Source organism: Lynx canadensis, chromosome F1 (assembly GCF_007474595.2).
Source record: "Lynx canadensis isolate LIC74 chromosome F1, mLynCan4.pri.v2, whole genome shotgun sequence".
In the NCBI taxonomy this organism is placed as follows: domain Eukaryota; kingdom Metazoa; phylum Chordata; class Mammalia; order Carnivora; family Felidae; genus Lynx; species Lynx canadensis.
This window is the reverse complement of record NC_044319.2, coordinates 21,328,827-21,346,134: the sequence shown is the minus strand read 5'-3', so window position 1 is coordinate 21,346,134 and position 17,308 is coordinate 21,328,827. Positions and strand designations below refer to the sequence as shown.

The 17,308-nt window shown below is 36.6% G+C and overlaps 1 protein-coding gene across 2 annotated transcripts in view; it reads left to right on the top strand.

The window, feature by feature from the left end:
• PLA2G4A (phospholipase A2 group IVA) overlaps positions 1-17,308 on the top strand; it is a 159,418-nt gene that overhangs the window by 130,415 nt on the left and 11,695 nt on the right. For both annotated transcript variants that reach the window (XM_030301815.2, XM_030301816.1), the window contains one exon: positions 6,026-6,210. In XM_030301815.2, the coding sequence (XP_030157675.1) occupies positions 6,026-6,210 (185 nt within the window). The remainder of the gene's footprint in view (positions 1-6,025; positions 6,211-17,308) is intronic.

The following is a 17,308-nucleotide window of genomic DNA, read 5'->3' as shown; positions in this document are numbered from 1 at the left end:
GTGGTTTGCACAGCATGAATTCTTCACACTGCATTTTAACAACTTCCTGGTAGTTTTGCAATATTTTATGTAGATTCAGAGGCATTAGGGTTGCTAGATCAAATACAGCAGGCCTAGTTAAATTTGAAATTCAAATTATATATTATACATATAATATATATATTGTATATATTATATATATAATACACACACACACACACACACACACACACACACACACACACCTATGTAAATATGGCCCCTGCAACATTTGGGACATACTTGTCCTAAAAAATTATTTGTTGTTTGTTTGAAATTCAAATTTAACAGCATCTTGTATTTTTAGTAGATAAATTTGGTAACCTTAGGAAATGCACGGCTTTTGTTATTTTCACCTTCTTTCAAATTGTTCTTCATTTTCATCTTCTTTCTTTCCTTTGTTCATGCATTTACACAGTATTTGCAGAGTACTTGCAATGTGTTTAGTTCTAGAGACCCAGTGCTCAGCAAGACAAATGTAATTCTCACCCTCATAAAAATTAAAATCATTTTTTGACCTTTCCTTAAAGTTTTGATTCATAGGAGGGATTTGTATACTCTAGTTAAGAATAATAGAAAAGTAGAGTAAAACTAAAACCCAGCAACCCTGATTCTGGTGGGACTGTGGGACACAGTCCTCACTTCTCTCCATAGTGCTTGGAGAACAGAGTTGTACATCACCTTATCTGACTCCTTTCTTTATTGGGTGCTCTTTGGAGGAAGTCTCATGATTGGTTCTCATAAAGTAAAATGAGGAAGCAGAAAAATAAATCGTCTCAAAATATGGTATTACATTGACTAACCATTCTTTTGTTGGCCTGTTTTGGAATGTTTTAACCGAAAATTGTTTTAAATTAATGATCTTTGGAAGGAACTTTAAATTTATTTCTTTGTGCTGTATCTCATAAAAACTCTATTTCACTCACTTTATATTTATCCAGTTGAGAAAATGTATACGGCCTATTGATTTTAGTCAAGAAGCCAGTCGGGTCAGTGATGAGCTCGTTCAAATCTATAATTCACAGATTAACGTTGCTAAAAAATGACTGCAGTTTAGACTGGATTTGCTAAATCGATTAGTGCTTTTTCAGACAGCTCCTTACTAAGGTAGACCCTGTTTATCTCCTGATTATTTCCAAGCTTTAGACTAACTATGTATGTGGAGCTTAAAGTTAAAAGATGTATCATAAACTATAATCATCAACTATAATCATCTTGGCTCATAAAGTCTTCATTAAAAGTTCTATTTATTATACACTTTAAAATACCATATCTTAATTAAAACATTCACTAAGTTTATTTCTTTTATTTTTGTACCCTGCCCCTATGCAAAAAACAAAAACAAAAACAAAAACAAAAACAAAAACAAAAACAAAAACACACACACACACACAGATTTTAGGAAAACCTTACATTTTGGTTTACCTATGATGATTTTGTTTTTACAGATTAAAATTTGAGTATCTTAAAATTAAAACAATCTCTTAGCCTAAAATGAGAAAAAAAAATAGTGCAGTTTTTGTGCCTATTACCTCACCTTGCAGACAATCTTTTGAAAATAAGAGAAGGTGGATTCCTCTCATTTGTTTACTTCAGAATCATTGTATACCTTTAGAACCTAATTTTGGAGAAGCTGCCCATTAATTACATAACTTCTTTCCTGTTTACTTTTGTGTTTATGTTATTCACTGTGACACATACCATCTGGAATAAAAAATCGAGGCATGAGTTAATTTAGGCCAGAGTTCAATACACAAACAGCCAAACATTTTGGTACATCAGAAATTGAATCTGTGTGATGTGTTTATAAAATGACCGTTGCAGATACCTGCAGATACAGTATCTGCAGATACAGCTGAACTGCTTTAAGGAGGTGGTACGTAATTATAGAACCCAGCATGTTTCCATACCTATCAAACAACCTGATTAACTCACTTACAGGTTTAGAAACCATGTGGGCTTTAAACTATGGGAGGATATTCCTCCGTAGTGGTATTCATCAAACTCTCTATGACATTCTAGTGGATGTCATACAATAAATCGGGTTCAAGTTCAAATAAATTTGGAAAACTAACAGCTCCAATCCCCTTTTCACAATGCAGTGGGATACTCTAATGAATTTAAGCAGACTGGCTTACTTAATGTGCCTCAAGTATAGGACTTGAAAAGCACACTGGCTTACATTTGAATCCTGGGTGCGCCATTTATTAGCTGGACAGTCTTGAGCCCTTACTTAGCATAAGTCTCAGTTAACAATGGTAGAAAAGTGGGACCAAACTGAAAACCGACAGCCCTGATCCTGATGGAACCGTAGGGCAGTGAGGTTGCAGCAATCCTCACAGTTTATTCCTTGTAAAATAGAAATCATAGCTTACTTATAAAATAGAAGTAATAGTGATATCTATCTTAGAGACTTACTGTGAGGATTAAATAGCATCTTCATTAAAAAGAGCAGTTAGCCCAAGGCAAACACAATAACTGGCTATTACTTTAAGCTGTTGAAATCATATTTCTCAAACCCATTTGATCATGGAACTCTTATTTTGTGTAAAGAACATCTGTTAATATCTTGCAAAACTATGTTGTTTGCAACACAAGTAGGAAACACTACTTCCTGTCAGTTTATTTGGAAGGGCGGAAATACGGTGTTTAGTTATGTGCCACAGCTGGGAATTGGTGCACATAATGATTTGTCTCTCAGGTGTTATCTTGGATATAAAAGAGGAAGAGGGACACTACCAGTTTTATGATGAGAGGGAGCAAACCAAACGGAATATGAGAGAAATGGTCTGTTTTTGTAATCTTTTAGCTAAGATTTTAAAAAGCACTATTTATGAAGCCAAAGAAAGATATTTGTGATATCATTTTACTTTATCATATTAGGGGAAAATCACTGCAGTGTAAAAAAAAATACTGCCACTAATATGTTTTTAAAACTTTTGTGTTTACCTGTGATGAAATACATATATTAATGTGGTTTTAATGATTGACAGATGCATGTGTAGGTAGCCTCTCTATATTGTAATTATTGCTTTTTAAGTTACCCATTGTATTTACTTTTTTTAATTGTATATGTTTTTTATTTTAGAGAGAGAAAGTGCGAGCAGGGGAGAGGGAGAGAGAGAGAGTGAGAGAGAGAGAGAGGTGGGGGGTGGGGGGAATCTCAAGCAAGCTCCACACTCAGTGCAGAGCCCAACGTGGGGCTCCATCCCATGACCCTGGGATCATGACCTGAACCAAAATCAAGAGGCAGATGCTCAACCCACTGAGCCACCCAGGCACCCCTTAAGTCATCCATTTTAAACCCTTTCAATTTTATGGCCTTGCCACTTACTGAAGTAACAACACGACCCTATGCAGAAGACTTAGACCCTGTGGGCCTGTCTTAGAATCCAGACTGTCACTGTATGAAACTGGACCCCTTGGGTTTTAGTTTCCTTATCTTTAAAATGACACTCATAACACCTTTTTTGGTAAGAGTATTATGGGGATGATAAATATCATATATGAAATTTCTAATACATTATAGACCCTCAAAATAAATGAAGCTGTTTTTAGGAGAAATAAAAGTACCCAAATAATGAATTTCAGCTCTTATTAAAATATTTAAAAACTAATATAAGACAAGACTCACAAACATTCACATAAAACATTCACATATGTAATTTTTAAACAAGAATTTCAGAGGAATAAATATTAAAATCACATTTGATAATATATGTATTTTTCAGTGTTATAATTCTTAGGTTCCAGTTTCTGTGATGGATAGAAATTTAGAATCTTGGCTGGTAGAAAAATACCTTGTCACTACAATCCATACATACTTGATAAGAAAAGAGAATTAACCTAAAGATAATTATTTAAAGAATAATTTCTTTTGTCTTTCCTTGCTGACCTATTTATTCACCTTAGACATAGCAAGACTTTTTCTTTTTTTTAACTTGGCCCACATTTTCATTTAGTTATATGACCTTATTCTTGTCTAAACCACTCCCCCCATAGCCTGTTTTTTTTTTTAAGCATATTTGGTTTTTTGTTTGTTTGTTTGTTTAAGGTCATTCATTCACACCCTTTCTCATTCAACAGTTCTGGGCGGTACAAATCACCTTGCTGTAAACTCTGTTCTGCTTTGTTCATAAACACACTAATATATGTTTGTAGCACTCACTTGTTATTCAGTATTTTAGGGATGAGAAATTTTAATAAATATGAGAGAAGAAAACACATGACTCTGTGTTAACTGTAGAAACTTAGAAGGATAATAATATTTTCTTAAGTAACTAAACCAAAGTCTAATTTAGAACTGTTTTCGATTCACACGGAATAAACATCAAGGCTAATTGTCTCATCGGTGCTTTTCAGCTTTTAATGATGATGAGGATTGTGGGTTTAATGGGACAGTAAGAAGTTAAAGATTTGCCTAACTTTTGGATCTCTTGCTCTTACAAAACATAACAATAAAATTCACTGTATAGTCAGTATCATTCTTACTTAGAAATATATGGAGGAAACTAACATTCAATGGGTTCCCATCATGTGCTGAACATTTTCCTGAATAATAGGTATTAACTACATTTTCAGGTGATTCTATAAACACGGGTTGGTCTGGCCCTCTAGTTTTGATTGTTGCCTCTGTGAAAAGGCTTGCCAAGTGGAATTTCAGTGCTTCCTCAGAGATCATAATCACTCTGTTCTTTCTTGAGCATAATCACTCTGTTCTTCTTAACAGTCCACATGTGAAGACAAGGGAACAGAACAAAACAATTACAGGTTATTTCATTCAGCTCAGATCACTTCGGTTCTGATCACATTCCTTTTTCCTGGGAAGTGAATGTGGAGCACCACACATAAATGTGAAGAGTAGCATGTTACCATTTTATTCATAAAACAAATGATTTCTAGACCCTGCTACCTTTCAGATCCTCTGTCACCTCATTTCACTCCCCTCTGATACTGTAGCCACACCAGGCTTCTTGCTGTTCTGCAAACATACCAAGTCAGATTCTGCCTTAGGGACATTGCTCTGGCTCTTTCCTCTCCCTAGAAAAAAAATATCCCTCCAAATCGTCAGCTGGTCAGTTCTGGTCTTCTTCTCAAAGAGGTCTCTCTCATTTATCCACCTGAAGTTACTCCCTATTATATTACCCTCTATCATTTTCTACATTGCATTTATCACTACCCGAACCATTTATCAGTCACGTGCTCTGTTAGAACAGAGTTTGCATCTTGTTCAGCACCTGAAATACAGCCCAAATATTAGCAGACAGTACAGGTTTGCTGAATGTATTGGCTGGATTATTTCCTTGGACGCCCATCAGGGTGGTGCACTCTACCACCCCCCCCCCGGTTCTGTACTGTAGAGATGGATGTATTTCATCCTTCATTTATAGATGTCATCTACCTCACATGTCTGTTATGACTTAAAAACCAGATAATGTATGAGGAAATGTTTTTAAGCCAGTAAAGACCTAGGTAATGTGAGGTAAAGCTTAGAATTAATGCCAGGGCCTGAGCTAAGTACTTTCCATGCATTGTCTCACTTCATCTTCACAGCACCTTTATTTGATTCTTTTACCTGATGGTACAGATACGGAAACTAGGAGTTAAAGACAATAATTCATTGGCAGCTGCTAAAGCTGGACTCCTGCCCAGCTCTGTTTGTCTCCAAAGCCTGAGGACCTAACCATATAAAACTTTATTCACAAACTTACCTTAAAAATATTTTGGGGGCACCTGGGGGGGCTCAGTCGGTTGAGCATCAACTCTTGGTTTCGGCTCAGGTCATGATCTCATGGTTCGTGAGCTTGAGCCCCAGATTGGGCTCTGCATTGACAGATCAGGGTCTGCTTGGGATCCTCTCACTCCCTCTCTCTCTACCCCGCCCCCATGCACTCTCTCTTTTTCCCCTCTCTCAAAATAAATACTATTTTTAAAATGCATTTTTTTATGTTCTAAATAATGTGAAATGGCCATTTAATTTATTCTTTTCTTTCTTCCCTTTTTAAAGATCCTGATGAATTTGAGCAAATATATGAGCCTCTGGATGTCAAAAGTAAAAAGATTCATGTAGTGGACAGTGGCCTCACATTTAACCTGCCATACCCCTTGATCCTGAGACCTCAGAGAGGAGTTGATCTCATTATCTCCTTTGACTTTTCTGCACGACCAAGTGACTCTAGTCCTCCATTCAAGGTAAGGAGAATTTATACAACATTCCATTATCTAGCATGTTCATTTGCATGCCTTGTAGATATTTTAGTCCTCTTCACTCCAATTTCTTATCCCTTTAGCCTATTTTCTACATTATGATGAGTAATATTTTAAAAACACAGATGTGATTTAATCACTTCCATTCTTTAAGAAATTTGTAAAATTTAAAAATTTTTTAAAGAAATTTGTAAATGATTTCCCATGACCCACATTAAAGTTCACAGTCTTCAACAGAGCAAGAATGATGCAATGTATCTGACGTTCAAGGAAATGAAGCTGAAAGTTGGATGTTAGCAAGTAAAAGATAATTAAAACCATGCCAGGGGAATATATACTCTCAAGAAGAGGACATAAAATAGTATCTTGAAAATTTAACAACAACTATCAGGGAAAAATAATGAAAATTAAGGAATTGGGGAACAGGAAAACTATGTGTGTATGTGAACAGGTGGGTTGTTAATAGAAGAGATTTGAGTGTATTTAAATGCTGATGCCTGGGAGTCATTAATGAAGATGTTATTGGAGAGTGGAGAGATGACATATATGATAGAGTCAGAGTCACAGTCCTGGAAACTTACAGGGGTGAGGAGTACAAAGCAGATTTAAAAAAATACAGTTGGAAAGTAGTATAGAAGTGTCCATATTGGGGCAAGAGGGTAGGATTTTTCACTGTTAGGCATGGAGAGGGGAAGATAGGAGAGTACTTATCTGATGACTTCTCACTCTTGTAGGAATTAGAAGTCAATGTTATCTTTTGAGAGTGAAAGGGTAGAGGTGGTGGAACCAGGGTCATGTGGAGAATAAAAGTCTGCCTCTGAAGAAATGAGAAAAAGTTCAGAACAGGCAACATAGATTGCTCAGCAACACTGTGATATTACCCAAGCGAGATCATGAATATTATTCCCTCATAATTTGGAACACCTCAAAATTTCTTTAGATGCATCTCCAATGTTATCTTTCTTGACCTCCACAGACCTAGTTTCAGTACAAAGGACTTAGTATATTCTTCTAATATGGCAATTTTCATGGTGTATTGTCTGTATTTGTTTACATATATATCTCTTCCACTGTCTGTGAACTCCTTGGGAACTAGAACACTATTTTGAATGTATGTTTTGTTTTAATCATTTGGTTCTAATTGTATTATAAGTGCCAGCCAAAGTGTAAGTAGGTCATTTTTTCGTTGGTGAATGAAGGAAATGTTATAACAGATATGGAGTTATTATCCCCATTTCATAGATTAAGAAATGGAAATTCATAGAAAGTAAGTGAAATAGTCCATGATCTCCCAACCAGGAAGAGTCAATGATAACCTGAGTCCTCTGGTATTTGCTTTCCTTTCTGTTATACTATGACTAGACTGCTCTCACGACTAATAGTGGCTGTCATAATAGCTCCTTAATATATATAAAGCCTCATATTTTAAAAATGCTTTCACATTTAATTTTTTTAGAGGCAGTTAGTGGTATTCTGACAAGGAAACAAGTATTGGTGAGATAAGCAATTTCATCATATCCTCACATTAAATAAGATAATGGGTAAACAGAACATAGTCCAGGACCTGGGTAGGAAAGTGCTAGTTAAGAAGTGGTCAAGCTGAAGGTGCCTGGTGGTTAATCATCCAATTCTTGATTTCGGCTCAGCTCATGATCTCACAGTTCATAAGATTGAGCCCGCGTGGAGCTCTGCACTGACAGCACGGAGCCTGCTTGGGATTCTCTCTCTCCCTCTCTTTCTCTGCCCCTCCTTCGCTTGTGGCCTCTCTATATCTCTCTTTCTCTCTCAAAATAAATAAAATAAAATGGACAATGAGTAAACAGAACATAGCTCAGGACATAGCTAGGAAAGTGCTAGTTAAGTGGTCAAGATGGGGGCTCCTGGGTGGCTCCATCAGTTAAGCATCCAACTCTTGATTTCCACTCAGGTCATGATCTCATGGTTTGTGAGATCAAGCCTCACACTGGGCTCTGAACTAACAGTGCGGAGCCTGTTTGGGATTCTGTCTCTCCCCCTCTCTCCTTGCCCCTCGCCCACTCATGCTCTCTGTCTCTCTCAAAATAAATAAATAAAACTTTTTTAAAAATACCTTTAAAAATAAAGAAGAAGGAGCCGTTAAGCTGGACCAGCTTCCAAGGCTCCAGAATGACAATCTAACGCTCTTTCTCCTTCACTAGCTGCCTCCTCCGTATACATTGTAGATGTACATTTTTCTGTGCTGTGTGCTGTGTGCAGCAATTAATGATAAACCATGGGGGGCGCCTGGGTGGTGCAGTCGGTTAAGCGTCCGACTTCAGCCAGGTCACGATCTCGCGGTCCGGGAGTTCGAGCCCCGCGTCAGGCTCTGTGCTGACTGCTCAGAGCCTGGAGCCTGTTTCCGATTCTGTGTCTCCCTCTCTCTCTACCCCTCCCCTGTTCATGCTCTGTCTCTCTCTGTCCCAAAAATAAAAAAAAAAAAAAAATGATAAACCATGGTTCTTGATTTCCATAACATTTTAGCTTTCTTGGGGGAAAGGCTTTATATGCGAGGGTCATTTGGAAGGAAATTAAGAAACTTACTGTTAAAGAGTTATTTTGATTTATATGAGCATGGGTGTTATGGGAGATCCGTGTAAGAATAGATTGGTATGTCCTGGGGTAGATGAGCAGGGAAATAAATAGACCAGGATGAAAATGGCACAGAGATGGCAATGAGCACATCTGAGGAAGTGGAGTGATCTGATTCGAAGTGATAGATATTAAGCTCCCATTAGGAAGGCTTTAGGGGAGACTCTAAAATTGGATGATAGGAAATAGAGAAGCAGTGAAGGCTTTGCAGCCAGCAAACAGCCTCATGAAATTGGAATTTTAGTATGATTAATCTGACAGTGGAAAGTAGGACGAATTGAAGAAAGAAGAGCAAAAGATTAAAATTAAGAGGGATTTAATGTAATCCAAGCCTAGGATAATGAAGTACTGTACAGGGCAGGTGACTGAGAAAGCCAAGAGGAAGATCTGATGACCTACGAGCAGCTATGGGGGAGTGAATTTCAATGGATGACTGTAAGAGGATAGCTTGGAAACTAGTTCTGGACATGGAAGAAACTGCATTATTCATTTCACCAGGGGGGCTGGAAAATGTCAAAGCCATAATTTTATATATGAATCACAGCCCTGCCACCTCATGAGTTAATACGGGGAAGAAGGTTTGCACCTTCTTTGGTTATCACTTTGTACCTCTAAAAAGAACTTGTACTTTGTTGTAGTTTTTAAATGTACTTGACTCATTGTTTCTAATTAAGAAGAATGTATACTTATTATTTAAAAATTTGGATATTTGGAATATATATTAAGTGCTTCTTGTACACAGACAACAGCTGCTGATATTTTGCAATTTTCTTCACGTGTGTGTGTGTGTGTGTGTGTGTGTGTGTGTGTCTGTGTGTGAACACCAGGATAATATAGTCTTGCATTTTGCTTCTTTCTACCTAAAATTATAAAGTGAGCATTTTCCCATGCCATTAAATAATTTTTAATGTTTATTTATTTATTTTGAGAGAGAGAGAGAGAGAGGCAGAGAGAGAAGGAGAGACAGAATCCCAAGCAAGCTCTACACTTAGCACAGATCCCAACATGGGGCTCAGTCTCATGACCATGAGATCATGACCTGAGCCAAAATCAGGAATTGGACACTTAACTGACTGAGCCACCCAGGGACTCCCCCATTAAATTTTGTTTTAACATAATAAACACAGCATACCGGGCACCTGGGTGGCTCAGTCAGTTAAGCGTCCTACATCAGCTCAGGTCATGATCTCATGGCTCATGAGTTCAAGCCCCACATTGGGCTCTGTGCTGATGGCTCAGAGCCTGGAGCCTGCTTCGGATTCTGTGTCTCCCTCTCTCTCTGTTCCTCCCCTGCTTGCACTCTGTCTCTCTCTCTCTCTCTCTCTCTCTCCCCCTCTCTCTCAAAAATAAATAAAAATTTAAAAAATTTAAAAAATTATAAACACAGCATGGTATCTCTATACGTATGTAAATATGCAAAAATTTTTAACAATGCTCTATTTTCAACTTTCAGATTATTGCTCTTTTGTCACTTTCTCTGTGATCATCCTTGAACATGAATCTTTAACCATACTTTTTATTAATTGCTTAGGTTGGCTTCTTAAATATGTATTAGTTTAGGACTTTTAATAAATATTTTTGGTTTGCTTTCCCAAAAGGCTGCACCAATTGACATCACTATATAAGATTGTATATGTGAGTCCTTATTTTACATGGCTTTTCCGGCTGAAAAAATATTGAAAACAAAGTTAAAAAAATTTACAATATGACAGAAAGAAAAAGAAGCACATTTTCCTCCAACTTTTCCCTTTGCTTGTGAGTGTAAATAGTTTGTTATGGTTATTTATATTCATGTTTTTAAACTACTTTTAATTGGATTATTAGTATTGCTGCTGTTCATTAGTAAGTATTTTATATCTTAAAGATATTAAAATTTGTCTTATTTTTGCAAATATGATCTAATGAGTATTTGTGTTGGAATTTTTACTTCTGATGATTTTAACATTTTAAATATTTATGTAGTCACTTCTTACACTGGTTTTATTATTGAAATTCATATTAACAAGATCAGTTACATATAGACTGATATTTTTCTTTTTTTTTCTTTTTTTCAAATTTTTTAAAATGTTTTTTCTGTTTTTGAGAGACAGAGACAGAGTATGAGCTGGGGCTGGGGGGGGCGGGGGAACAGAGAGAGAGGGCGACACAGGATCTGAAACAGGCTCCAGGCTCTGAGTTGTCAGCAGAGAGCCTGATGCAGGGCTTGAACTCACGAACTGCACGATCATGACCTGAGCTGAAGTCAGCACTTAACTGACTGAGCCACCCAGCCACCCTGGTATTTTTCTTTGTATGATATTCTCTTAAAATATTCTAACTCATTAATATTTTTCAATATATTAGGTGCATAATAACACAATCCCTCAAAGATATTATTTGCAATGCTTCCTTTATCATGTACTACAGAATGCCTAGATCTGTTTTGTATGTATCTATTGTATTCCATTGGTTCATCTGACAATCTGATAATTCTTATCTCAGTACCACACTGTATTTTAATAACTGTAGCTTTATTATGTATTTACTATCTTAGAGCCTACAATCACTCCATCTATATAGATTTACAAATTCTGTAGACATTTCCAGCTATGCATTCTCATAGATGTGCTATAGAAATTTTGTCAATTCCTTTCATCTCACCTCTCTCCCCAATATGTATATATTTCCTTTTATTATTGGTTTAGTATAGCATAAAACCCATTACTCTGGAAATAAGGATTTATATTTTCAAAGACTTACTATAAAGGAAATTACACACTATTGTTTATAATGTTTTCCTCCAGAAATTTTCTTTTTTTGAGTTGAAATATAAATGCCATTTGTAATAAAAGAGCAGAGCAAAGATGCTGGGCCAAAAAATAAAACCATAAACCTTATTTCACAATTATTGATAGAAGCATTTCATAAGTACAGTTAAAACTCAGATTTTGTCAGGGAGATATGAATGATAGATATCACGGCTTTTGATGGAGGCAATCACAGTTTTTATTGTATCTATGTTGTAACTGGCCTTGAAAACTGATGATGTCAATGTCAATAATACTGGAAGGTTTTTAGGTTTTCTTTTGTTGTTTTTTTGTTTTAGATTTGTAGGCACACACCCTAATAGTAGGCTGGATATAAAGAGCCTCATGATTCTAAATAATATTCTTACTGATTTGAAAAAATCAGTTCTATGTTTCATTTTGTCAAGAGTCTTTTTGTTAACTCTATAATAACTTAGATATATACCATACAAATTTATTTCACCATTAGGGTCCATTCAAGGAGAATTCTAATAGCATTTGTCTTTAATGTTGGTCATGAAAATAAGCCAGGGGTGTTTTCACATTCAAGTCTGCGAAATGAACAGACTGATTTTAGGAAAAACATTTTTAAGAAAGCTTTGGCTCTTTTAAGGAGCAAGCAAAGATTATAGGAGAATTCAGAGTTTACTAGAAATTTTTTTTAACTTTACTAAATTTTATGGAGAATAATAGAATAGTTATTATGCCGTAAATAATGTTATTTTATATCATGTTACCATATGTTGGACATAAGTCTAACTCAGTTTTTCAGTGCCCTTTTAAATGCATAATGAGCAGAACCCAGAGCAGTGGGTTCATTTTCTTAAAAATAAAAGGAAAGAAGAACAGAGAAAGGAAAGGAGACAAGGAGGGAAGGAGAAAAGGAGGAGAGAAGAAAGGAAAGTTTGAAATGAACAAGTTTTCACCAATGATAAAAGTAATTTATCTAAATTAGCTTTATCTTGTTATATTTCACTCAAGGTCAAAATTCCATCAAACTGACAAAAAAACAGAGAATTGTATTTTTCCACACTAACCTGATTTATTTGTTAACATTATGACATGATCCTTGTGTGAAAACCTCTGCATATGATTTATTCATGACTTTGTTTTGGGTCACACCATCATGGCCAAGCCAGTCCAAGTGTTAGCTTGCTGGGCATCGATCTACTGTGGCCAATAAAGGGAACTATCCATTATTAAACATAGCATTTACAGATTTACCTCAAATATTAGTTTCCTAGGGCTGCCATCACAAATTACCACTGATGTAGGTATCTCAGGGCCACATTTCCTCCAAAGGCTCTATGGCTAGAATTCATCCTTGCCTTTTCCAGCTTCTGCCAGCTCCAGGCTTTCCTTGCCTTGTTGCTGCATAACTCCAATCTCAGCCTCTGTCTTCATATGGGCTCTCCTATATGTGTGTGTGTCTTCTTATAAGGACCTTTGTCTCTTACGAAGACATTTATCATTGGATTTATGCCCCAACCAGATAACCCATGATGATCTATCTCATCTCGAGACCCTCAGCTTAATTACATTTGCAAAAACCGCTCTTCCAAATAAGGTTACATTCACAGGTTCTGGGGCAGGGTGGGAGGTTAGAGCACATGAACTTCTGTTTTGGAGGGCCACCATTCAACCCACTACACCTGTATTTGTCATTAAGGATCAGATGCCTATTGATGAGCAGATATGCCCAACATTAATTTCTCTACGTATTTTTGTGAAGTTATAGTAACGTCTTGGTGAAGAACTAAAGAGAACTGTAAAGTGCTATGTAAATACTCTACATTATTAAATATACAAAATTATTTTCACACCCATTGCATTATAAAGCTCTTGGATCCTAATACCAGCATGCTTTTTATTGGAAGCAATGATGATCATAACCAGAAAATAGTGAATTCTAAACTGTAGATTCTATCCATTGTATCTTTTTTTATTGTTTTAATGTTTATTAATTTTTGAGGGGGGGTAAGGGTCAGAGAGAGAGGGAGACAGAATCCAAAGTAGGCTCCAGGCTCTGAGCTATCAGCACAGAGCCCGACGCAGGGTTCAAACTCAGGAACAGCAAGATCATGACCTGAGCTAAAGTTGGCCACTTAACCGACTGAGCCACCCAGGCACCCCATCTATTGTATCTTATGTTACTTGCTTCATTCATTTTTTTTAAGATTCAATTTATGTTTATATTTATACTCCATACCTCTTCCCAATCTAAAAATGGATTGTAAATATTGAGAAACATCATAGAAAGTACATATCCGAGGTTTGGACAGAGAAAATGCTCGTTTCCTTTAGAGAAAAGCTAATTTAGTAGATACAAATATATATTTATACATTCAAAAATACATATAAATATATATTTATCCATATATAAAAATAAATAAAATGTCACATATATGCCATTCACACTATAGTTTGTATATATTTCTATTTTATTTAGGCTGTTTTTCTTTTTTTTTTTTTTTTTTTTTTTTTTTTTTTTTTTTTACATTTTTATTTATTTTTGGGACAGAGAGAGACAGAGCATGAACAGGGGAGGGGCAGAGAGAGAGGGAGACACAGAATCGGAAACAGGCTCCAGGCTCCGAGCCATCAGCCCAGAGCCTGACGCGGGGCTCGAACTCCCGGACCGCGAGATCGTGACCTGGCTGAAGTCGGACGCTTAACCGACTGCGCCACCCAGGCGCCCCTAGGCTGTTTTTCTTATCCTTCACAATGTTTTTGTACTCAAAAATGAGTACTTCTTACAAAGTGTTGCTTTGAAGGGTACTCACAAATTTTTATCTCCACAGAAAATCATTTTAGTAGTATGTAAATTTGCCATGAATTAGTCTATGGAAATCAGAAGTATGAGGTGTCCAACAACCAAAATGGATACTTGTGGTAGAAAACAGTTCAGGCAGATTGCAATAATTTGCAAAGCAGCAATGTTCTTGCTCATGGCATTCTTCTAAAATACTCTTTTCTAACTCGTCTGCTCTACTCATAGACTGTGTCATTGTTTCTCAGTCTTGACAGAGAAACGAGACATCGGGGAGGAGGAAGTTTTTCCATCCTGTAATCACCATCTTTATAGTCATCGGATTTTAACGTTTTCCACAGCAGGATCATATCAGGAAAGGGAAAGTTTCAATCGCTTCCTGATTCCAGCATAAAATATCTAACTAAAAATAGCTTGGTCTTTTACCTCACTCGGTTCCTTTTCCTCTTGTGAAGAGGAAACTATCCACACATAGTTAGTCATCCTGAGTCATGTTTGTAAACACTAGAAAGCTCTTTTTTTGCCTCGTTCTCACGCAAATGATCCACAGTATGAACTTTTGGTTTTATTTTGGTGTTGAATAATCTTGAATGAATAATTGTGAAAGTGCCAGACAAGAACTAAACTGAATAATTCAATGGAACAGGGAGTAAAAAGGGGCTAGTGATAAAAGTTTCATCAAATTTCAAACCAGAATTTATATCTTTATATATATTTCAGTAAAATATAATCATATTTTGCCTAGTAGTTTATGAAATAACTGCTTTAATATACATTATATCCTTTGTTCCCCCCAATTTTTGTTTCTTGTAAATAAAATGTAAATGGCATTGAGAGTTAATCAACTTAAAATTCACAACATTCCGGAAGCATCAGGAGTACTGAAAGGTTCAATGTATACTTTTATGTAAATTTAAGGTACTATTTTAAATATAAACACAAATATCGGGGTGCCTGGGTGGCTTAGTGGGTTAAATGTCTGAGTTCAACTCAGGTCAAGATCTCACGGTTTGTGAGCTCAAGCCCCACATGGGGCTTTGTGCTGACAGCTCAGAGCCTGGAGCCTGCTTCAGATTCTGTCTCCCTCTCTCTCCGCCCCTCCCCCACTCTTGTTCGCTCTCCTCCTCTCTCTTTCTCTCTCTCTCTCTCTCAAAAACTAATAAATATTTTTAAAAATAAAATTACAATTAAAAAATATATATAAATACAAATATAAATATTTAAACTATAAATTATACTGTTAAATATAAATTACTGAGTTTTTTTTAATACATTACCTCATTTCATCATCACAGCAATCCTGAGGAAAATAATAGTATTAACTTTACACCCAGTGGTAGAAAATAAGTTGCTGAGAAATAAGAAACAGAAGGAATAGAGGTGAAATGGGTTTGAGAGTCTACTATTTCAGGGATAGTGAACAACCTGGTCCCTGTCTGGTTGGTTGGTTGGTTGGTTCTTATGCTTCCCATTAAGGGAATATCGCTACATACTTCAACCCATAAAATAATTTCGTCCCTGTTGACTTGTGGTGGCTCAGCAGTTTGTCTCAGACCACCCAGGTAGCAAATCAAGGTGTCTCTGTTTGAGGTTGGCCTTTCAGGCTGCACAGCCCATACATGAAGCCATCCATCACATTCGCTGCCTCTATCATATTGCACTATAATATCTGTTATTCCCCTTTCCCATTGATTTACAATCTTCAAGGATTCAAAGACAGCCTTTGACTTATGCCTAGAACAAAACAGGTGTCTGATAATAATGGTTGAATGAATTAATGTATGCTCTGAAGAAATAGTCCACATACACTGCAAATCTCATGGTGAAGACTCTGTAGCGTTTACGACAGTTTTAAACCCAAGGAATTACTTGGTCACTATCTCTTACCCACCAGGCTATAAATCCCATAGCAACAAGAGTTTCATTCACTGTGATGTTCCCACCTCCTAGCATGGAGCTTTGATTTGCAACTGATGACTATCATCGAATCGATTGATGTGATTGATGACACAGAGTAGTTAAAATAACTTAAGATTGCAGTGATCATTTCCCTAATACCTCACCTCTATGAGAATTTCTCTAATACTGTACCTGTCTCTCTTTCTTTTTCCTCTTTTCTTTCCTCACTTTTCCCCTTCCACCTCTTTCCTCTCTTTATTGGCATTTATTTATCAAACATTTGTATAGCAAATCATAAGTGTCAGACACTGTTCTAAATACTGTACAGAGATTATTTTATTTGAATGGCAATCATGAGATATGTATTATTATTATTACCTTCCTTATTTTACATTTGAGGATATTGAGTATGGAGACACTAAGAAACATGCCCATAGTCTCAGAGCTTGTGCTTTAACTCAGGCAATCGGGCCCTAGAGTCTGTGCTTTTACCACTGAGAGTCTGCTTCTTATTTTTCCCACTCCCCCTGAAACTGTATATAAATATAAATAGGCTCAGGGACCCTGGGTGGTTCAGTCGGTTGAGCGTCCAACTTTGACTCAGGTCATGATCTCACGGTTTGTAAGTTCAAGCCTTGTGTCGGGCTCTGTGCTGACAGCTCAGAGCCTGGAGCCTGCTTCGGATTCTGTGTCTTCCTTTCTCTCTGCCCCTCCCCTGCTCATTCTCTCTCTCTCTCTCTCTCAAAAATAAATAAACATTGAAAAATATTTTTAAATATAAATAAGCCTTATTTATGGCATCTGTCCATATTGATTTATGTTTTCTAGTTCAACACTCTGTGTGCGTGTGTGTGTGTGTGTGTGTGTATGTCTGTGCGCTTACCCACCCTTTAGTCAGCCTTGATGCAGAAACAAATCTAAAATCTCAGTGGCTAACAAAAAAACATGTATTTCTTGGTCACATTACGTGTCAGCAGCTACAAATCATCTGCTGTGACTATGTCTAGGTGTCTTCTCATTC